Source organism: Stylophora pistillata, chromosome 2 (genome assembly GCF_964205215.1).
Source record: "Stylophora pistillata chromosome 2, jaStyPist1.2, whole genome shotgun sequence".
Classification (NCBI taxonomy): domain Eukaryota; kingdom Metazoa; phylum Cnidaria; class Anthozoa; order Scleractinia; family Pocilloporidae; genus Stylophora; species Stylophora pistillata.
Window position 1 is genome coordinate 44,878,578 of NC_142520.1, and position 23,791 is coordinate 44,902,368.

The 23,791-nt window shown below is 37.1% G+C and overlaps 2 protein-coding genes and 1 pseudogene across 3 annotated transcripts in view; 2 read left to right on the forward strand and 1 right to left on the reverse strand.

Annotated features, from left to right (window-relative positions):
- The first annotated feature begins 38 nt into the window (after positions 1 to 38).
- LOC111347267 (FK506-binding protein 2-like) overlaps positions 39 to 23,791 on the forward strand; it is a 70,418-nt gene continuing 46,665 nt past the window's right edge. The window contains exon 1 of the mRNA XM_088750088.1: positions 39 to 191. The gene's annotated coding sequence lies outside the window, so the exon portion shown is untranslated. The remainder of the gene's footprint in view (positions 192 to 23,791) is intronic.
- LOC111346200 (uncharacterized) lies at positions 12,490 to 14,503 on the reverse strand. Its single transcript, XM_088750118.1, has 3 exons — positions 14,288 to 14,503; positions 13,642 to 13,751; positions 12,490 to 13,260 (listed from the first exon to the last, which is right to left on the reverse strand). The coding sequence occupies exons 1-3, from the start codon at positions 14,391 to 14,393 to the stop codon at positions 13,246 to 13,248; spliced, it is 231 nt and encodes a 76-aa protein (XP_088606244.1). The 5' UTR covers positions 14,394 to 14,503; the 3' UTR covers positions 12,490 to 13,245.
- LOC148739790 (uncharacterized) lies at positions 16,386 to 22,094 on the forward strand (annotated as a pseudogene). Its single transcript, XR_015996941.1, has 3 exons — positions 16,386 to 16,765; positions 18,242 to 18,282; positions 18,803 to 22,094. The product of XR_015996941.1 is annotated as an uncharacterized LOC148739790 (transcript).

The following is a 23,791-nucleotide window of genomic DNA, read 5'->3' on the forward strand; positions in this document are numbered from 1 at the left end:
GAACTACGCCTGCCTCTTTTTGCCACGATTCGTTTACGGCCAACATTCATTTACACTCACAGATAACGTAAATTGGATAATGGTCTCAAGTGGAGAACAACTTAAGATTACTATTCTGTAGTCTTTTCCTTTTCCTTTTATGTGAGTATGCCTCTGGAGCCAAAAAGAAGGATTTAGAGACAATTGTTGAGGTATGTGAACCAATGTGAACCTCGGATAAACTATACATGCGCTTAAAATGGCTGCAGCTGGTAATATTTCTTTGAGACAATGCCAATTTCCGAAATTTTATGAGTTTTTACCCGAATTTGGATTTCAACTTGTCTTGGAAAAAAATAATTATCTCTAGGGTCTGTAAAGTTAGCATTATTTGTGGGAAATTTCAAGGAATTTGTCGCGATTACCTGCTTGCGCGGGTTTTGTTATGCAGTCGAGAAAACTATAGTCTAAAAGCTCAAGTTCTTAAACATGGCATGTATACGGGAGGATACATGCCAAGGTGAATTTTAGAGCAAAATATGTTATGGCGAAAATGAATTGATATACGTTTGGTTAGCCAAAAGTGGTTGAGGCTGAACTTTGTTGTTCAAATATCGATAAGACTGTAAGTTGTAATCTATTGTGTTTTCCAGTTATTTCTGCGGTGATATGAATGAGCGAGATTAATGCTTCGCGGGTCAAAGGTTCTAAAATATCACGCGATCTCTCTTTTATTTTTTTTATCCTTTACGCGGTATTAGCTTTATCGTTACTCAAAATAACGTTTTTCCGAGCGTTTCTGTTGGAGAAACAGTGGAAAATTAAATTATAAAGAATATTTTTTGCTGTTTTGTACAAATACAATACAATTGTAGTCTGGGTTATTTGTGTAGGAGTGTCACGACAGGTGTTCTAAAGTAATGCTGGGAAATTAATAATCTGTTACGAATCTTGTCTCTAGGCAGCAGTGATTTTAATATCTTGGGTTTGATAATCTAATTTGCACGAAATATTATTTGTGAGGACAGAAAAACATTAAGATCTTATCAGAAATTTATGGAGTGTTCTTTGATAGAAGGGTGCAACTGGTTCACAAGTGTTACATACAATGTAACTCATACAATTTAACAGTGAAACATATTCTCAACATGTACCAATGAAATAAGCACAAGATTTTCATTTTAATATCTAGCAAGAACAAATATGGTTAAATTGTGCCTAATAGAAAAGCAGTTCAATTACCTGACAGTGTTTATATTGTTTAATTGAGACCTATATATACACCAAAGTGGATCAAAGGGGGAAACCTTACAGTCTCATTCCAAAGTCTCATTCAGAGTTTTCATTGGAAATATAATATCAGCAGACTAAATGTGTTCTCAAAATTTAAAAAAAAATATAGTACACTCAGGCCACCAAAATTTTAGCAAGAAAATAAATTATGATTTATATATATATATATTTATATATATATATATATGCAGTTATATATATATATATATTTATATATATATATATATATATATATATATATATATATATTTAACAATTATTCACCAAAGGCGAGGTGAATATCGTCGAATAATGCCCGAGACGAAGTCGAGGGGATTATTTGATAATATTCACTGAACCTGAGGCAAATAATTGTTTTAGTATAATTTCAGAGCTGAACAACAGAGAAATTTCTAAAATCATAACATTTTAGTAACATTTATTAACTTTTTATTTTAACATTTTATATAAACCGCGTGGAGCGGTTTATATAGCGTCATACAAGGAACCGCTCGACCAATCAGATTGCTTGAAAGTCTTTGCTCAACTCTGAAATTATACTAAAATATATATATAGATATGGAGGGATTAAACTTGGTGTCCCTGAAACAGTGCTCGATACAAATAGTAGAGCGGGTGTAATGTGTGGTAGTCGGAAAAAAACAACTACATAGGCATCCCTACAGACCTGTTTTGTACTGGTTGCCCACTCATGATGAGTGGGCAACCACGAAACAGGTCTGTAGGGATGCATATGTAGTTCTTTTTTTCCGACTACCACACATTACACCCGCTCTACTATATATATATATATATATAATGTGTGGTAGCCGGAAAAAAACAACTACATATACATCCCATTCATAAGTATATAAGCACACACATTTATATATATATATGTATATATATATAAATGTGTGTGCTTATATACTTGCTAAAACATTGATGGCTTGAGCTGTCTTTGGAATCGGTCACTACATTTTTATGTCATGTTGCCATCACAGATCTTTAAAGATGGGTTTCATTGATTACAAGGAATGAAATTTCTTTAATTAGTATTATAATTATAATTACATCACTTAATAACATGTATAAACATCATTATCTATGAGGTTCCATGAATACAGAGGTTGAGGAAAGAATTATACTTGCTACAAATCCATAAATCCGAACACGATTAGATAAGTATCTATTAGGTAATAGCATGATTTCTGGTGGTATTTTGCCATAATACTACAAGTGTTATCCCAAACTTGTCCAAAATACCGCATACCACGAAGGGGTGGGTGGTATTTGGCTGAGAATGGCGTCATATTCTGCTATAATCACCTCTGGCGAGGTGATTATAGCGGAATATTGCTTATCTCGACATGCATGAATAAATCAAAACAACTACATTAAATTTTCGCAACACTTTATTTACTTAATTAAGAGAATGGTTTCAACAGCAAACCGAATTTACCACTGACTTTGAGGCAATGGAGGTCAACGAGATGAATGAATGTTTGCCAAATTTTACATCTTAGTCAAGAGGAAAGGTGGGACTTTTACAAGAGAAATAGTATGCTGTTCGTGCGAGTGGCTCTCGATCCCCATCTGAAATCACCGCCTTAAAATTGTTCTTCACTGACACATGACAATGACAAATACAATTTAACACTCCTTTGCTCATTTCTATAATCACCTGAGTAATTATGCTACAACAATTATTCACCTCAGGCTTGTGAAAATTGGTGTATATTTCCCTCGACTTCATCTTGGAGAATATTCACCAATATTCACTTCGCCTTCGGAGAATAATAGTTAAATAACAGGAGCCTAGAAAATTTTGGTAATGAATGCACAGGAGACCTGTGCATCTGTATTCATAACAATCCTTCCTCTCCTTTCTTTCCTCACTGTGTTGTTATGATAACCTTGTTGTACCATCCGTTTTCGCTTTAATTTTATACCATAATTACATTGTATTGGTGAATAACTGTCAACCAATCAAATCTCTGAAATGTCTTGGGTTATATAATTATAATTCAGTGGTAAACTCACCTCCATCAAAAGATAAACTGCTTGTGTCTGTATTATGGCGGTGGTCATATCTGAGACTATACCATCATCATCGTCTACCAATTATTACCAGTCTGCATACCAATGGTTAATAATAAGTTATCAGTCTAACAGATAAAAGGAGGGAGAAGGAGTATTACAAGCCTCGTGGTTCATCATTAAGTGAAGCTTGTCCCAGCTTCAATATAAAACAAACAGAAGATTTCAAGTGACTAGCAGTACAGAAGTCTTCATACAGTTGTGATAACAGCACTCAATACTAACTGTACATGTGGCCATGCAAATAGCCACAGACTAGTGGAAATTTAGTTTTTGCTAGTGGATTTCAGTTTCTAATAGCCGGCCTGAGTTTTCCTTGAAAACAAACTGAAATTTGTTGTAAAATCTCAGTTGTCACCAGTCACTTGCTTACTGATCAGCAGTTTAAAGCTTTTTGATAGTAGGTATCCATGCTGGAGGAATTTCAATTTCTGTATCTCTAGACTGATGTTTTAGCTTTGCATATAGGTTGAACAGGTCAAGTTAATATTTATTTTATAGTCCTTCACCACAAGCGTGAGTGTTCTACTATAAAATTCAACAAGTTTTCAAGTAGAAAGCTAATGAGATGAAAAGAAAATTAGGGTATGTTCTTTCATTCAATACCAAATGTTCAAGGCTCCAGAGTGTAAAAACATAACAATGTATAGCTCACACAAAGCAGTAGACTGATATTTTGATCTTGAAAGTACAGTGTATAATGGCTATCTGATTAAATTAATCAGAAATGTCAAACTATGTAAAAAAATAGGGCCAGTTTTTTTTAAACAAAATTTAACCTTTCTTTAATTAGACTGCATTCTAAACTATCTTGAATTTGGCTAGATATTTTACCTCAATGTTTATTTTTGTGGGCAGTGTACAGAGGACTGAAAGCTAGCATTGGAAGGAGATATTAATTAATATTAAATGAAAACAACTGGCCTATAGAAAATAGTGTGTACAATTAACATGATTCCGTTTCTCAAATCCACTTACCAAGAAACAACATTTGGGCCTGCTTCCCTGGAAAGTTAAAGTGAGATGTGTCTTTGTATTGCCTTCTTTAAGTCATGCACAGTTGCATTTTGGATGACAACTACGGCTGAAGGTGTTTTAAAAAACATATAGCAGCATATGTACACACTGCATATATAGAACCATCAAATAAATAAAATTCTGGACCCTTTTGTTTGAAGACCGATTAGCGCTAACCCAGCGTTAAATTTTAATCCAGGTTTCTATATTTCTCTGTTCAAAAGCTGTTTTAGGATAGTTCTCCCTATTCTTTTTAGAGCATTCAGTCATCATATTATTTTAAAGCATTCAGATCTGTGATTAAATTTCACACTAACCCTGGGTTTTCTTAATCCTCTTTTGAACAACCCGGCCCTGTTCTTTTGGCTTTCATCTCTGTCCATCAGAGTTTCCTCAAGAGTTAATAATATTAATAATAAGTATTATAGTTATTGATAATTATTCACCAAAGTAGAGTTACTAGTGGAGGATATGAACCAATCTGCTAAGGGATAAGCCTGGTATTTAATGCCCACCAATGTCACTTACACTGGGGTAAAAAATTGTTTTTAATTTGTAGAAACCACACCAAAACAAAAATTTAGTTTATTTCCATCAGTATACCAAAGCATGGTCTGGAATGACCCACTTGACATGTAATTCTGTCTCTTGACTGTTCGTAGGTGAATGGTACTTGGTAATCAATTCTGATTTACCCAGTCAGTCCACAAGAAAGGCACTTTCCACGTTACTGTATAGCACAGGTGTATATCCTTACTATAAGAAATTACTGGATGAGGTTGGGTATGATATCATCAAAACCAAGGTCTGAGTTGCCAGCCAAAGCCACAGGGTAAGGCAGATAACACAGACACAAGGTTTGGAAATTTATCAAATCATGTGGAAATTACCCAAATCAATAATCGTTTCATCATACAATGTACATTTTTAAAACAATCTGCAAAATAAGGCACTTCTATGAGTTTGCAAAAGTTTGAGACAGAGGTCTTGGAAACTAGGCAGACCTTGCTGAGCATGATGCATATAACACCTGCTGTAGATATTGGGTTATTGTGTCAACTTCATATGCTATTGTATATCGATTGAATGCTCTCGACCTGTTACATTTTTCATGGTAAGCATGGTAAGTCTAATATATATATATATATATATATATATATTAGACTTACCACATATTGACTTGACATATTGACTTGAGATTCATTCCCAGGTTTTCTCGAGGTTACAAATTGGATAGATAGCTCTCGCTTGGCTTTGCCTTTTGGCTACCTTGCGATTGAGCACTCTACACTGGGGTTGCCATGCACTTAGCCTTCGGGCGAAGCTCATCACCTTAGTTGTGATTTGAGCACTCTCGCATGGCAACGTGTCTGCACTTGGTCCCACAAGTGTAGCGCCCAGGCAATGGTTTATTCCAGAGCTTGGCCCAGTGTCTGCACTGCACTGATGAGACCCACATAGGTCGAAACAGTGTGCACTGTCTGCAGTATATATATATGCAGTATATATATATATATATATATATATATATATATATAATATATATATATATATATATATATATATATATATATATTATATATATCATATATATATATATATATATATATTAACCAAGCGCGAGGGCCGTACTGGGAGAATATCGGCCTGAGGTCTTGACAGTACGGACCGAGGGCCGATATTCTTCCTGTACGGTCCCGAGCAAGCTTGGTTAATAAGAGATTTATTATACGACTGAAGTTCAAAGGGACACAAATGCGGTATCATTCAGGACCATTCGGGACAGTGCCCGGTCCAATACTGAGAGAATATTGACCGGCAATAGAGCATTTTGATTGGTTGATTTTAGTTATTGGTCCTCTGACTGCCCGAGTCGTGTAATAAATAATAATATTTTCCTAATTAATTGTAGTTTATTTTGATATTCTTTCTCTATCAATATTTAATTAAATAGGTGGCTACAGTCGTTCCACGATTAAAAATTCTACGTTAGAAAACATTTGAGGTTCTTCTTACATAGCAAAGTCCCTTGTTCATCTTGCTGACGAACGTTTGCAACAATAGAGCGGCCATGTTCCAGTGCAATCTACGAGTTCACTTCATCGAGTGTTGGTTCATTTGGCAATCCAGTAAGCAATTTACCTCCCATTATCTTTCCTGCTTTTTCAGTGAAGAGAGCCATCGCTTCTGGATGTGATAGAGAATCAATCTTTTTGTCCAATTCTTCTATTGTCATATTGACTTGAGATTCATTCCCAGGTTTTCTCGAGGTTACAAATTGGAACAAGTCTTCTGTCCAGTGATCGAAGGCTCCAAGTGTACTCCGGAAAATCGCGCTTCAAAAAATCTAATATCTCCCGCCTTTGAAGGCTCTGATTTACATAATTTCTCATTGCTTCTTCAAGATCACCATCGTCTTTCCACAATGCTTCATTCAATTCTTTTGTCACTTTTTATAAACATAAACAATTGAAGAAAAATGGCCACGGATGGCACGAACCCGAGGGACTAAGGATGAGTCTAGAGCGCGCATTGCATTATTACTGTGGCAGCTCTCGGCCATGTTCATTTTTAGTTTCAAAACGGGTTTTTTCAAGTGGCAGCCCTCGGCCATGCGAAAATTTATTTCACTTTGTGATTGAAAGTGAATGTAAATTTTCTTATGGCCGAGCGCTTCCACTAATATTGTTTTTCATTCTTTTAAAACGTATTTCATTTCAGTTTACCTACATTTCACACTTTTAATTCACTTTCACTTGCACTTTGAATTTGATTTAAAATTGATTTTATATTTCAATTCAACTGTATTTCCATTTTACTTTAACTTAAAAGTAAAGTGGTTTTAGTTTTAGTTAAAGTGTACTTTTAAATTTCATGTCATTTTACTTTTAGATTTCATTTTCATTTTACTTCGTGTTTTATATTAGTTTTGATTTATTTCTCAGTGAAACTAACATTTATTACACAAAAATATTAAAAAAAAAAAAAAAGTCTTTTTATAGGATTACACAATTACTGGTGAACCAGTAGTTTCCATTGTGGTCCTTGCAAACAAATAAAACAAATGGTCTAAATTGAACATAACGTCATTAAGAACCCCAACCGGCCGGAGGCAAACCAGTTGGCTATTTACAAGCGTGGCCAAGGATCTGAACTCGGGGCTATCGTGCAACAAATCAAGTGTCAGGGTGGGACACAGAGTCCGACACTCTAAACACTCAGCCACACCGCCTCCTCCCGAAGAAAAAGGAAGAAAAATATGAGAATTTTTGTTGGCAGTTCTCAGCCACCATACAAATTCCTTTTCAGACGAAAGGGAGAGAGAACACACTATAAGCACTGATATCGATGAAACTGCTAACAGAGGTGGGTTGCTCGCACGCGCAGGAACTGATTATTTGCCAAATCTTTACCAAATCCAGCACCTTCAAAAATGGACCATGCTGCGGCTAAAAGAAAATACAAAACAGTTTTGTTCGGGGCTTAAACTAGATTTGAGCAATCGAAAGTTTATAATTGGAAGCAAATGAGATAACAAAACAAATACAAAACAACTTATCAAAGTCTACCATTAAGAAAAAAAACTCTGTGCTGAATCGGTTTTTCGGGTAGCTCACACACATGGTTCAGATCTACAAGTAATCAATGAAAGCGATCGTCATTTACATAGTTTTTCGTAATTTTTCATAGGTTCTTCCTTTTTCTTCGTCCCCGTTTTACAAGTATCAATAATATTTGGCAACTCTGACTAACCCTTAAGGTCGCACTAAACAAACGCCAATCATAGCCAACATTTCTTGGGAAACTTTTGAAAACTGAACACACGATCGACGCCCATGTTTCACATTAATTTATGATGTATTTTATATAAAAATAACAGAACCTTATGTAACTTTGAAATTGTCGGGTGAGTGAAAAAACTCACCCGAAAAATACGCGTGCTTTTACGCTCTTGGCAAAAGACTGTTGTCTAAGACGGTAATTCTGACTTACATGCACGCTGCAGGAAACACGAACATCACAATTATAATCTAAAAGGCTCAGCAGAAACTATCGATCGCGATCTGCCTGGGAAAACTGCTACATCTTGCTTTGTTTTGACTTCAGAATATGATACAGTACATGGTCGCATCTTAGCTGTCAAAATGGCGCATCTCAGGAAGAAGAGAGAAACAGCGAGCATAGGAGCTCAGTCAGGAGAACCGTGTTTCACAGAATCGAGGAAACCAACAATGGTACTTGCCAGGCCAAGAAGTTAATCTTTACATATGATGTACGATCCTCGCAGTAGATTGAGCTATTTAAGCAATAGCGAAAATCAGACCTGAAAAAAATCAGGCCTGTACGGGATTCGAACCACTGACCTCTGCGATACTAGTGCAGCGCTCTACCAATCGAGCTAACAAGCCAACTGGGAGTAGGCCGTTAAGTTGATTCGTAATATTCAAAATATATGAACTTCATATATTTCATTGTAACTGCGGTATTAGATACATATCATGTACGATCCTCGCAGTAGATAGCGCTATTTAAGCGATAGCGAAAATCAGACCTGAAAAAAATGAAAATGAAAATGAAATATATGAACTTCATATATTTCATTGTATCTCATTTATCACTTTCACGGGTTTATTACGTGAAAAGTAGTTGCCAAATATTATTGATACTTGTAAAACGGGGACGAAGAAATTACGATGTTTTTTTTTTTTTTTTTTTTTTTTCAGGTCTGATTTTTGCTATTGCTTAGATAGCGCTATCTACTGCGAGGATCGTACATCATATGTACCTAATACCATAGTTCAAAATATATGAACCTCATATATCTCATTGTATCTCAAGTTAATCTTTCCTATCTCTTCAAAGTTTAAATGTCACACATCCGCAGAAAACTCGCAGAATTGTTTTTTGCATTAACGAGAAACTAGCCAAGATTTTTTTAAAGTAACTCACACATTAGCTTTGGAACACAAGGATGTTGGGGATCCCTTGACCTTTTTGTTATGGAGAAGATTCCATTACCTTTTCCCATTATTTTATAATGCAATTACCCCATGCACCATGGCTTACTTACTCTTTTATATCGCTTGTTTCAGTCTATGTTTCTTTTAATTTCTGTTTGTGTGTTTGTTTTTCCACATATCACCTAGTAAGCCCGCAAATTGAATTCCAAACCAATATCATACATATACTTATTCGAAACAACTCAGTGTAAATTTTAATGAGTAACAAAACACCTTTTTAAACCCCACCAGGAAACATTTCCCAATTCTACCAAGTGATATTCAGCTGGATCCCAAGTTGAAAGACTACATTCTCAATGGAGACAGGTCGAGAAATGCAGTAAGAGGTCGTAAAAGGCTGTGGACCAGTCGCATCATACCTTATCGGATCGCTTCGCACATGAGTATGTTTGCATTCAGGAAATTTAGCTAGGGGACCAGTTATTATTTATTAGAGAGGGAGGAGGGTAAAGTCGGAGGTTTTGGGGAAGGATATTATGGTTTCTCTCTCCTTTCTTTTTGAATAAGGCGAGAGGAGGTATAAAAACCAGCTCTGATAGACCACTTTCATAAATGGCTGCCGTATAAATATTCTTTTGTTTAAATTTAAATTAGCCCTACTGGCCTCGCTTGAGATAATGTATTCTTTTGATTTTTGTACTGGAGAACGAGGCCAGTAGGGCTAATTTAAATTTAAACAAAAGAATATTAATCCGACAGCCATTAATGAAAGTGGTCTATAACTGATCTTTCACAAGTGTTTGACACTTTTTCATTGCGTGAGAAAAAAAATAAGAAAAAAGAAGGAAAAAAAAAACAGCTTCCTTTCCCCTTTCAAACGAATTAGTCATCATCTAAACATATAAGCGACGAACTGAACGGAACAACCTTCATTTTTCGTGCGAACGGTGAGACTGACAAGTAGAACTTATTAGGGGGCCAAGGAAAACCTATTTGACTGGTGTGCAACCCTTCATTTCGATTACGAAGGTTTACATGACATTTCTGACGTAAATGCAGACTGACTGAGTTTGCTGACAAGATTGATGACGTTTCCAATCTGTTGCTAATTGGATGTGTATCAACGAGCTAAATGACAAGATTGATGACGTTTCCAATCTGTTGCTAATTGGATGTGTATCAACGAGCTAAATGAAACAGTGTACTGATGCACGCATTTCCAATTTCTGATGTCGTGATACCGTTCCCACAAGATCGAATATTTACCCATTCCAGCTGGAAAAACCTTAAAGACAAATTAATGCAAATGACAATGTACTTTTAATCTTTTTTTATGCTTTGTTTTGTTTTTTAATGGATATAACAAACAAATAAACGAACAAGAAGCAAAACAAAAAATTAAGCGAAACGTACTCCAAGAAGGTCAACGGGTTTATTAATGGCGACATCCGTGATACCTTTGTTTTAGAGGATATGTTTTTGAAATCTAATCAGTAACCAAATATTAGCCTTTAAGAATTTCACCGCTTATCTATTATTGTTTTCATTTTTTTTTTAGGTCATATAACTTCAAACATCCGTCAGGCCATTAACAAGTTTCACAGAACGATATGTTTACGATTTGTAAATTACATCAGTGGTTATCATAAAAACTACATTGAATATAGCAATCAGATAGGTAGGTAACACATAACGCTCATTTTGAACGGCTTATACCAATTAGTTGACCACAATCATCGCATCATTGATTTCCAAAAATAGACTAACTCGATGAAAATCTTATCCCCGGTTATCTTAAGATGATGATAATAATAATAATAATAATAATAATAATAATAATAATAATAATAATAATAATAGTAATTTTATCAATTTCTATAGCACTTTTACCATGTAATGATCTAGTGCGCTTTACAACACTGTGCGGGGGACTTTTTCCAGACTGCCAGTGGCAGTTTACAATCAACAGAGGAGAAATTTTACAGGTGCCCGCTCCCCCCAATTCCTAGTAAACAGGGCAGCCCATCTCACATAATCTTGTGATGTGGGTTCTTTAGCGTCCCCTGCCTAACCAAATTAACTAATTGAAAGATGCAAGAGACGGGATTGATTGATTGAACGATAAAAGGAACGTAGCTGGGGGGATCCTGAAGTATTCCTAACCCCTCCCCCTTCTCTCTTTCTGTTTTTGTTTTTGTTTTCTTTTAATCATGCAAACCGTATAATTTAGGTCGTGAAAAGACGCGCAGGTCCTAAAAATCTGTACACGACTTTCCCATTATGGAAAATCCTAACAAAGCCACTGCTCACTGAAAATGAAAAACAAATGAAACGTTTAACCCGAGAGTTCTTTTCATCAAGCGTAAAATCATTAGGTCTTTCTGTTTGTCTCTATTGTTTTTAATAAGGCTGGTGGCCACGAGTCTCAGACTTTTAGTAAGTGATGACTGGATGGTTGATCAGATGTTCGGGGATGCAAAGAAAAAAGTTTCATTGTTATCGTCTTTCTCTTTTATTTAGATGCTCATCCAAGGTGGGAAAGAGATGCGCTTCCCCGGGTAAACAAGTCATCTCCCTCGCAAGGGGATGTGAGTTCGTGGGAACCATAATTCACGAGATAATGCACGCCATAGGTGAGATGTTTCCAGCGGCTTACACCTCATGGCTATTATGTGACGAATTTTATAAACCCATAATATAATTTTTTTTAGCCCTTACTCCCCCTGCACACAGGACGAAATATAAAGAATCCGTAAACGGAAATGTGAAAGAAATTTATGAAACCGTTGCGGAAACACGACAGGTAACACGTGTTTCCGCTTCCGGTTTGGTGACGTTTACTCGTGTTTCCGTTGCTGCGGTAACAACGGAACCGAACCACTTTTTTACATGTTTCCGTCAGGTTTCAGTTGAAGGAAACAAATGTTTCCGCATATGTAACTTCATGTTTACATGTGCGGAAACACGAGGTAACGTTCCGGAATCAGGAATTTTTTATATTTCCGTCAGACCGAAACGTTCACGGAAATACAAGGTTACGTTTCGGAAACACGTTTTCCTCTTGTTTCCGTTGACGAAATGAGGAAGAATGTCGACGGAAATACGAGGTTAGTTGTTTCTGCTGACGTACTCAGACTTACAGGGGACGGAAGTACGAGGTTTTGTTTCAGAAACACTTTTTTTTTTCTTGTTTGAGCATGTGCAGTAGTGGTTTTTTCGCTCCCTTTTTCATTATTACAGTACAGGTTAATATGTTGTGATCGTGCGTTTTTCTCTAACCCATACCAGACTTTTAACGTTCGTTTGCGAAATGTGTGCTTCACTGTGCAAAATCAGACATATACAAGGGCTATATTTTCTTTACAGCCGCAATCAATTTTCATTTTCCTTTTCTTCAGTCGATCGACCGGTGACGCACAATTGATTTTTGTTATTTAAAAAGTACATCATATCCGCTTGTCGTCCTCGTTATTTGAGCAAAATATACCTACAACTCTTTTCTTAGCAAATGAACATCAAAAAAATTTTGTAGCTAGTATATAGAAAATGTTAAATGCGCTGAAAAAAATGTCTCGACTTAGTCGCTGCGGACAGCCCTACACGGGCCGTTAGTTGGGTGAGGGCGTGATGATTCATCCTCAGTCCGGTTGACACGTGCACTTGTACGACGTTGCTTCTCAGTTAGTGCGGCAAAATACGCCTCATCCAGCTTCACTTTGATGTTCCTCAGCTTGCTCCTCTCCCATGAAATTTTTCTGACTTTTCGTGGTGTTGGGTCACCCCTTGGTTCTACTGCCTCTTCTTCGCAGCTTTCCTCTGACGACATATAATGTAATGCGTCTGGGGAAGACAAAATTTCTCGTGCCCTGTTCTTGTCTCCATCAGACAGCACTGTCGAGTTCTCCAGAGTAGACAGTCATCGAGAAAGTTTCTAAAGGGAATAAAAGATCGAGACAAGTGAGAACCTTGTCGGAGCACTTTTGAGAAGTCAAATAATTGCTAAAATTGCCATAACTACCATTTCAGTGACCCGAAAAGCTCGATTATGAGCTTGCTAAGATTGAAATAGACAGAAGACACAAAAATCAGCCAAGTAGCTCAAGCTTTGGAAGAAAACCATGTTGACATTGCAGCAGTTAAAAATCAGCGGAGGCTGCTATTAAGCAACTGATTTAATACACGCGCAGAGTTGTTACCAAGAAAAAATAATAACGGTATTAATCATATTTTCTCTTGCTGTAATGGATTCAACTGACTTGTCCTAAAACATTAGAGACAAAGTAGTAAACGTTAACAATCTGGCCTTATATACCCTCTTTAAACGATTGCTTCGCTTGATTCGCCGTCGGTGCTTCTCAAAGATGTTGTTTGCTTTCTTTGTTTTATCATCTCTTATGGATCTCCAATGCTGATGAACCGCAGCTAATTCAAAACAAATAGACTATGTTAGTTGACGAAGCATGCTCTCGACAGTAATTGGTAGAAATTACTCCGAGAAAAAGTGGTTGCCGCCCAATATCATTATTCAGCGATAGCACATTACAGCATTGGCAGCTTTTGATTCGCTTTAGAAATTGACTTGTGTTCAAATATAGCTTCAACCGTTTCAATCCGTCAAAATCCGTTTTTGGATGCAAAATTTTTTTTATATAGCTACACATCACACAAGCAATCTCGCCGGGACATACCGTACGTATAGTTGGGGGCGAATCAAGATTTGAATCGATGAATTTTACTTGTTAGTCAGCATACTTAGATTCGCTACAGGTAGGGTAATGACGCTAATTTGACGTAAGCCTACAAGCAGTCTCTCTTTTGCTCTAAGGAAAGCCAATGAGGACAAACAAGAAAATAAGTAAAAGTCTAAATTAAAAAATAAAAATATAAATTCTATATGGCCAGCTGGTATCTTATTGGAGGAGGTTTCACTGCTCTTGTTAAGAAATTATGAGGCTTACCTTTGATGGTTGACTTCCTCCACTTCTTCTTGCCGTAAACTGCCCGCACTTCAGTTAAAAGTTTCTTGGCCAAGGCTTGATTTGATGAACCGTCCAAACTACACATACAATAGAGAAAAAAGGAGGAGATTAAGAATAGAGAAACGATAGCAAGAAAGATAAATTTTTGAAATGATTGTCCAAAACATGCACAGGCCGTGATGAAACAGTCATTCACATGTGCATAGAACTAGGCGAGTGAAATTAATCATCAACCATGTGAGAGAAAAAAGAAAAATATAAAGACAGCTTTTGAGCAGCAGTTAACAAATTGTCCCAAAGCAGACAGACTAGGGTTGAGCAAAATTTCTTCAAAACCCTGAAAACTTTTAACTATAAAGAATTGCGATTAAGTTGAAAAGTTTAAAAAATTTAAAACCATCTTGGTTAAAGGTTTAAGAAAAATGCTACGACATTTCGACGTTCGCTTAGCGTCATTATCGAGTCAATAATGATTATTATTTCTGTGTAAGTTTAAATAAAAGTTGACTTGACTTGACTTAAATGAGTGAAATGAGAACGAATATAAATATAAAAGAATTCGATGGAGACACGGATAACAAGATGAAAATATGCGTAGTTTACAAATTTGAATGTAATCTGTGCAACGCAGATTATGTCGGGTGGTGCACCCGACATTTAAACCAGCACATTAACGAACGCAAATACTCTGCTATCGGAAGAAGGCATCTTGAGCAACATGGTCTATTAAAGACTGACGTGGCTGATAAGCAATTTTCTGTTCTTCGTAGACTTTCATGACGGCGTTCTTTTTTGAAGGTTGATTAAGAAGGACAGTGTTAAAACAAACTGAATTACATCTCCTATTTCTATGGAGTTTGTGGAAGATATATAAATCGAGGCTACTAAGATTCTTATTATTGTGTAAACGTCCTTTCTGTACAGAATGCACTCGTCTAGCTACATAGAAAAATAGAAAGCCCCCATAAAATCTGGCGCTGTTGACCCACAAAACGTTCCTAAGTATGGAAAGTTTACCAACAGAGATTGATTTTTCGTCGTTATATGCGGTAAAACCTTATACATTGATAGAACGTAAAGAGCTGTTACGTCATTGCCGCCATGTTGGTGGACGTAAACAATAGATATCTCATTAGGTTCTTTTCTTCGTCCACCAGCATTTTTCCTTTCACCATTGTTACCTGTCTCTAGAGATGGGTTGCAAACCACACGTACGCTGAAGTTCAATTCTGCAGTTCCTTTCAATAAAAATTCTTTCGAACTAAAAAATCGCCCCTCTTCAAATTACCTCGACATATTCTTTAATACGAGTTTGTAGTCACTCTGGAAGGCAAGACTAGAGATTGATCTGACTACAACAATCTCGAATCTCAAATGTCACACATAATAGTTTGTTCATGGAGTGGCAAATTCAAATCAGAGTTTCTGTTATAGGTCTAAAATCAAGAGAATAACTATACTTACCGTGAAAGTCTCCTCTTTCGTTTTGCCTTTAGACCTTCCATCTCCTTCTTCAACTGCTTATTTTCGTCGCGAATATTCGAGACTTCTGCCAGTAGTTTTCGCACGATATCTGGGGCGATATCTGTATTTCTCGTTGAAGATCTGGGGGTTTCGGAATCTAATACTCTGATCTCTTCATATTCTCTGTTTGATGTATCCATGACAGACAGCTAATAATAATAATAATAATAATAATAATAATAGTAATAATAATAATAATAATAATAATAATAATAATAATACCTTTATTCAGACACGATAAAGTTTAAAGCTGAACGGCTCGTGGGGTCGTGTACAAATCTAAATAAACTCTAAATTAAATAAATTCAATTGATGGTGGTTTTTGAGGAGAGGGGAAAACCGGAGTACCCGGAGAAAAACCTCTCAGAGCAGAGTAGAGAACCAACAAACTCAATCCACTTATGACGCCGGGTCCGGGAATCGAACCCAAGACACATTGGTAGAAGGTGAGCGCTCTCACCACTACGTCAACCCTGCTCCGTAGCAGTCGGAGAACAATCCGAGCAAAATTACGGACTGTGATGTGGATCGCGTGTCGACAACTTTCCTTGTCCACAAATTTCTCTCTGGCAAAAGATGTTGAGTCATTTGTTGCCAATGGTAGCGGTCGGTTAACCGCATGCGCGTGGTGACATGACACTTATCATTTTAGTTGATGAGCTTCGATTTGTTGGTCTGCCAACTTCACGAAGAGAAAGGAATCATTTAGAATGAAAAGGAAAAGTTTGCATACAGATCGCAAGAAGAAGCGTGAAAGACGTAGGCAGCAAGCGGTGTGGTCATTGCCAGCAATTATTATCCACTACGCAGTATCATCATCACCGTAGACTTTATTATGACTCAATTCTCGAACAGTGGAAAACAGCAAAAGATACAAAAGATCGTGTGTCCCTGACATGCCTGGATCAAGTTCTAGTGATAGCGAATACGAAGGTACGTTAACATACAAGGTTTGCATCGTTCGCATACCGAGAGAACGACAAATTATGCACTTTGTTGTAATGTAAGACTCATAAGCTTCCTCATATACATGAAAATGATTTCGATGTTAAGCTCAAATATTTTCATCTTTTACACAAAAATATATGGGAAATTTAGAATGCAGACACAGTTTTTTGCGCCTCTTAGAGCAAATTTCTTGAAAGTGTCATACAGCTGGACTTCTAAAATTTTCTTTGAGGTACAACATGTAATACGCAATTCAGAAGTTTACGGCGTTGCTGCAGTAAATTATAGATTTGTCAAAGTAGAAATTAAGTATCAGCTTGTGGACAATAGGGTTTCAGAAATCTGCTATATCATCTTGAGGCATTAATATTTATATCTCTAAATAGACTGAAGATGTCCCTGAGCGTACATAGTAACCCTTATTTCTGATAAACACGTATCAATTTGTTTTTATCATAAAAAAATAATTCCAAAATTGATGTGAATGTCCTGGCATCAACAGGTTTCATAAAATTAAATTATTGAATTCCAGCTTGCCCTTCAGGGCAAGTAGTTCTCAATTTTTTCCTTGCCAGAGCACTCTCTCCATGTTCCAAAGTTTTCAAACTAATACTGTTTGAAAACCATGTTGACTGAATTTAATTTGTTTAAGATTACTTGTCCAAAGGGTTGGTGAAGCTTGCTGAATATTTTATTACTAATGACCAAAATGAAATGTGCCCAAAATTTAAAGCTGTGATTCAAAATTATTGTTTTGAAAGTATACTGGACTTAAGTGACAGCCTGTTCATCTGGCAAGTTAGCAAAGAAAATTTTAACTGCTGGCCTGACCGAAAAAATCTACTTGCTTTGTCAAGTCCTGTATTTCTCAGCATCCTCTTGAAAGTGAAGATTGTCTTCACCAGTATTCGACACTAATTTTTCCGCTTACTTGCCCTGTAGGCAACAATGTCTCCAGTTTTACTAGCTGAGTATATTATTTGGTTGCCCAAAAAAAATCACCAGCTCACTTTGCGTGATGTTTCATTGAATTTTCAATACTTGTACTTGTTTTTCATTCTCGTTCTATGTTCACCTAACTAAAATTTAAAAAATAGGGTTCAGGTGATTTTACTGCAGCTGTTGGATTTTATTCTTGTCCCAGCAGCTCGAGTGTTATCCTTAACCACTTGCCCAAACGGGTAACCTGTGCAGCTTACACACTTGCCCAAGGTATAATTTAATTTTCCCCAGGCAAGTGGGCAAGGGTTAGTGTTGAACAATGCTTCACCTTATTCATTTACTTTCCTATGTCAAACCAGTTTAAAATTATTTCATACTCACAGGATAAAAAAAAAAACAGTTGTTTTCAACTGCTTTCTCTGTACAATTTATTTTTGTTTTCTACACATTTTATTGGTGTTCTTTTGGGTTAGAAACTTACTTTTTTTTACCTTTTTCTTTTCTCAACCTCACACGCAGATGACTGCAGTCGATCTGACTCTCACAATGGTGGTCAACAGGTACGGTTTACTTGATTACGTGCACAGTGTACATGTGTCGTTTCTGTATCATTCTTAACCATAGAGTGAGCCAGTATATCATGGGAAGATCAATCCCTTTCTAATTTACATCTATGGTACACAATTCCAGCAGATTGAACCCTTGTCAAACAAACAAAGCCTTGTAGTGAGGAAATTCAGCCCACATTGGGCATGTAGAAAAATAATTTTCTCATGTGTCTGCCTGTTTAAGGAGTTTTCCTGCAAAGTTGAGAATTTCGTAAAGAGTGCAGACGTTTTTCCACAGCACTGAGTATGTATCCAACAAGAACATCAATTGAGAACCCCCCCAAGAGTTCTGTAATAAGTTAAACCTGCTGTCCACTTAAAATTAATGTCCTTTTAAGTGTCATACAGTGCACTATTTCTGTTATGATGTATTCCTATTGTGTATGTGTTTGTGAAAGGTTCCTAGGGAATCTTCTTGAGTTTATATTACTTTTATCTTCACCAAGTGGAAACCTCACATCTTTTCTTAAAGGGGCAAGATGAGTCTGACAGCCTCTCTGATGAGCCAAGTAGCTGCCTTGAAGATGGTGGAACAGATTACTTGAACTCAGAACAAAGTGATGATACCAACAAATTTCTTCATTCTGAGGAGGTAGAACTACCACAGCCTTTACCACCAAGAACATGTCAGCAGCATACAGGGATCATTTTGACATGGGCTTGATTATTTTGTATTAGTGTGGCAATACAAGAATTATGTGAGTGACAATGCCATCGAGCAGGTTCTGAAATTTTTACAACAATTATTTTTTTGCATTGGTCACCTGATCAAGGATCATACAGACTTGTGTTTAGTTCTTGCAGCAAATCTGCCAACCACCCTCTACTCCGCGTGAAAGATGTTGAAAGTTGATCGGGACAACTTTATACAGTATGCTGTGTGTTCAAAATGCACAAAGCTTTATCTCATGAATGACACTGTAGTGAATGATGGTCGCCAAACGTTTGCAAGGACTTGTGAACACGTTGCTTTTCCACGATCAAGACAACCGAGAATTTGTGGTTCCCAACTTGCACGGAAAGTTGTGGTGAGGAATGGTGGTGTCAAGTTTTATGCTGTAAGGACATATTGCTCTAAGAGCATCATTGATTCTCTGGAGTCATTACTTAAACGCCCAGGAATGGAGGAGGATTGTGAAAAATGGCGTACAAGAAAAATCAGGGAAGACTTGTATGCAGATGTTTATGATGGGAAAATCTGGAAACAGTTTGGAAACTGGAAAGGTAATAGGCCTTTCCTCAATCTGCCTTGATCATTTGGCCTGGTGATGAATGTAGATTTGTTTCAGCCATTCAAGCATCGAAATGATTTTTCAGTTGGAGTCATTTACATGGTATTAATGAATTTGCCAAGAGGTCCCCCCTTTAAGAAAGAAAATGTCATTCTTGTTGGTGTCATCCCTGCCCTAGACCATGAGCTAAAATATCTTAATCACTTTCTTGAGCCAGCTGTTAATGAATTGAATGCCCTCTGGAAAGGAGTCAAGGTAAACACTTATCAAAGTCCATCTACTGCTGTGGAAATTCAGGCAGCAGTGTTGTGTTTTGCATCTGACATTCCAGCAGCATGGAAACTTTGTGGATTCCTTGGACACAGTGCAAAGAGAGCTGCTCTCATTGCTACAAGATCTTTCCAGGTGGTTTTGGAGAACAGAGGAACTACAGTGGCTTTGACGACCGAAATCAGTGGCCAAAAAGATCTTCTGAACAGCACAGAAGAGATGCAAACAGAGTTAAGAACTGTAAATCTAAGTATGCTTCTGATAAGCTAGCAAGCGAACTGGGATGCAGATACACTAATCAGTTAGAACTCCCTTATTATGCAAGTATAGAGATATGTATAATTGACCCCATGCACAACTTGTTTCTTGGAACAGCTAAAAGGGTCTTCACTAAATGGATTGAAGATGCCATAATCACTAAAGAAGGACTGCAGACCATTGAAGCAAGGATAGAAGAAGTCTCATCTTTATCAGACATTCGTAGGCTACCTGGAAACATCAAATCTAGTTATGGAGGCTACACTGCTGCCCATTGGAAAAACTTTGTTGTTCTATTTTCAATGTATGCTTCGAAAGATGTACTTCCTGAACAACACCTTCATTATTGGCAATCCTTTGTATTAGCATGCCGCCTGCTCTGCAGACCCTGCATAAATAGGACAGACTTGATGGTAGCAGATTGTAAACTTTTACATTTTCTCAAGGATTATGAGAAAATTAATGGAGAACTGTACATAACACCCAATATGCATCTCCACCTTCACCTCAGGGAATGTGTGGAAAATTATAGCAGTATTTATGGATTTTGGCTGTTTAGCTTAGAAAGATACAATGGCATTTTAGGATCTTACCACACAAACAACAAGACTGTAGAAATACAAATCACGCGGAAGCTTGTGACTTCTGGAACTCTGGCGAATATGCAATATAGTTTACCAACACAGTACAGTGATCTCTTCCTGCCCAACTGCAAAGCACAGCTTGAATCCAAAGAGAGACATGAAGAAACTAGTCTATCTCCACAACTAATGCTAGCATCGTCTGGTCCTTTATTTGGCAAGGAATCTGTATGGGCAGATTTGACATCAATCTGTTTTGAGAGCATATACAAGCTGGCAAGTCTTGGCCAATCAGAATTGAGTACATTGCTGAAAGTTTACCTCACTTTATATCCGAAAGAGACAGAAGCCTCACTGAAAGTGTCTGTGCTTTACAAGAAGTATAAGTTTTTAACAATCGGTGGTGAGAGGTATGGTTCAACAGCGGGTTCCAGGCTTTGCCCCTATGTTTGAATAATTGCATCATGGTGTGAAAACAATGGAATTATTAACCCTGGAATGATGAGGCCTGGAATAATTCGCTATTTCATTATTCACAGTTTGGAGATCAAGGGACGGCAGAACATTCATGCATTTGCCGTTGTGGACTGGTTGAAGTCATCTGGGCAAGACTTTGGTTATGGTAATCCCCTGTCTGTTTGGTTTGCCAAAGAATTTGAGAATGCTGGACCAGCAGTTTTCTTGCCTGTCCAGAGGATCCACTCAAAGTTTTTATATACCAATCAACTTTATTGTGGAAAAAAGTACATTGTAATGTCTCCCATTTGCAGGAGAATCTTGCTATAATGTTTTATTAAGAATGCTGGGAATACTTAGGAAAGTTAATATGGTCACACTTTGAGGCTGCTATCTGTCAGTGCAAAAATTTCTAATTTCTTATTTGAAGTTGTTGGCTTTTTAACTTTTGTACTTTCAAGCACAATGTACATGTTCAGTGGCATTTTACTTGTTTGATGTTGTTATGTTACAGGGTGTCTTGTACCTGTTCTCAAATATTATTGTTATGACTTTAATTTTAAGAGGGAAACCGTCGTGGATATTTACTTCTGAAATTTAAGAGTCTAAAGGTTTGTTTAAAGCAATGGAAAGTTATAAAATGGAATTCCAGTTTTGTTAACATTTCTCTGCAAAAGTACTAAAGCTACAAGAGATTTGATATCATGATAACATCAGGAGCTTTTAAGATCTTATATTTAGAAAGTCAGGCACAGTTTTCAAATTTCTGTCATAGGAGCTTGAACAGAATAGCTAAAATCTGATAAAGGTTCTCCCGCTCCTGAAACATAAACTGTTTGATATCTCTCTTCTTGTTTTAGGCACTTTTTGCTAAAGTACTCCTATTCAAGTTCAATAAATATCCATGTGACAGCAAAAGAGTAAAAGATATGCTATAAAATTGTGATGTACAGAGTGAAATGAAATTGCATTGGAAAAAACGTAACAATCATACTTTGTTGTGATTATTTTTTGAAAAATCGGCAGCTGTGTAATACTACACCTTCGAGACGTGGAAAAGAATGACAAGGACACATCGAGACCAGTCACTAGACATTTTAATTTACCCAATCATTCTAAGCAACATATGACAATCTGCGGTCTTTCCTTACACTTAGGTAGCACGGAGAGCCGTAAAACTCTTTAACAAAAGCTCATCTTTCAAACTGGCAGTCTAAATCCCACAGGGATCAACGAACGCTTTTCGTTCCACTAATTTATTCGTGTTTTTCTCGTTGCCATGTTCCCACCAATAACATAGCTCCATTTTCTGCCTTTAAAAGCACACACAACCCACAACTCCTCTATTCGCTCCGACGAAGGGCTAACGCTCGAAATGTCAGCTTTTGTAATCGTTACGGTGCCCAATTTACCATTTCAACTTTGTTGATATATCCAAATTATTTCGTTACTCCCATCGACGCAGCCCCAAACAGTTTCTTTTGAAACTATCAGCCTTTATTCATGTGTAATACTCAGGTGGATAGGGTCACTGAAGTGTAACATTGTCCCAATGTGTTCCAATTTTTTATAGCTGCTAATTTACCACAAAATGACCCACCCACATAAATGGCCTGACTGCCTCAAATAAACCAATCTGTTCCAATAATTACTCTGTCACCCAAATGACGACTGTCCCAAATGAACCAAATACAATTTGTTTCAATGACCCAATTATCTCTTGTGACCCCATCATCTCTGATGACCCAATCCACACAGACGACCCAAATGTCTCAAATGAACCAATCTGTTGCAATGATACAATTATCTCTAGTGACCCCACAATCTCTAATGAACCAATCCAGGCAAAAGACCGGACTCTCAAATGAGCCAATCTGTTCCAGTGACCCAATTATCTTTAGTAACCCCACCATCCCTAATGAACCAATCCAGGCAAAAGAACCAGACTCTCTCAAATGAACCAATCTGTTCCAGTGACCCAAATATTTCTTGTGAACCAATCCACGCAAATGACCTGATTGTCTCAAATGAACTAATCCGTTCCAATGACTCAATTATCTCTAGTGACCCCACCATCTCTAATGAAGCAATCCACGCAAATGACCCGACTGTCTCAAATAAACTAATTAGTTCCAGTGACTCAGTTATCTCTAGTGACCCAACGATCTCTAACGACCCAATCCATGGAATGAACCGACTGCCTCAAATGAACCAATCTGTTCTAAAGACTCAAGTAACCGGCCAGCGACCCCATCATCAAATGAACCAATCAATGAAACCATAGTTCCCTAGAATTGTTTATTATCTTTTGTTTTTGTGAAAACACACGTAAAATTGGGAGCACTCAAGTTTGAATTTTTGTTTTAAAAACAAGAAAATCTCTGCATTCTGGGTCGAGACTGATCTGTACAGCTTATTCTGTGTGTATGGGGAGAAGAAGAGCAAAAAAGAGAAACCTACATGGAGATCTCCTCATAGTTCATCAAAAAGGCAATTTCCACTTGGTGAATTGTTAAGAGAAAAAGCCAAGCATTACTGTTACTGTAGTTTTCCTAAATCTGAAAGCAATGTAAAGTGCTACTAGTGTGGTCATCCATTCATGGCTGACGTGTCAAAGTCAGTTAAGGAGAGAAAGCCCACAAATGAATGCCTGAAATATTTGTC

Excerpts from the sequence above, each read along its gene's own strand:
- LOC111346200 (XM_088750118.1), bottom strand. The coding sequence starts at position 14,393 with ATGTGTAGTTTGGACGGTTCATCAAATCAAGCCTTGGCCAAGAAACTT. Across the intron at positions 13,752-14,287 it reads GAGGAAGTCAACCATCAAAG|CTGCGGTTCATCAGCATTGG; the intron begins GTAAGCCTCATA and ends GTTTTGAATTAG.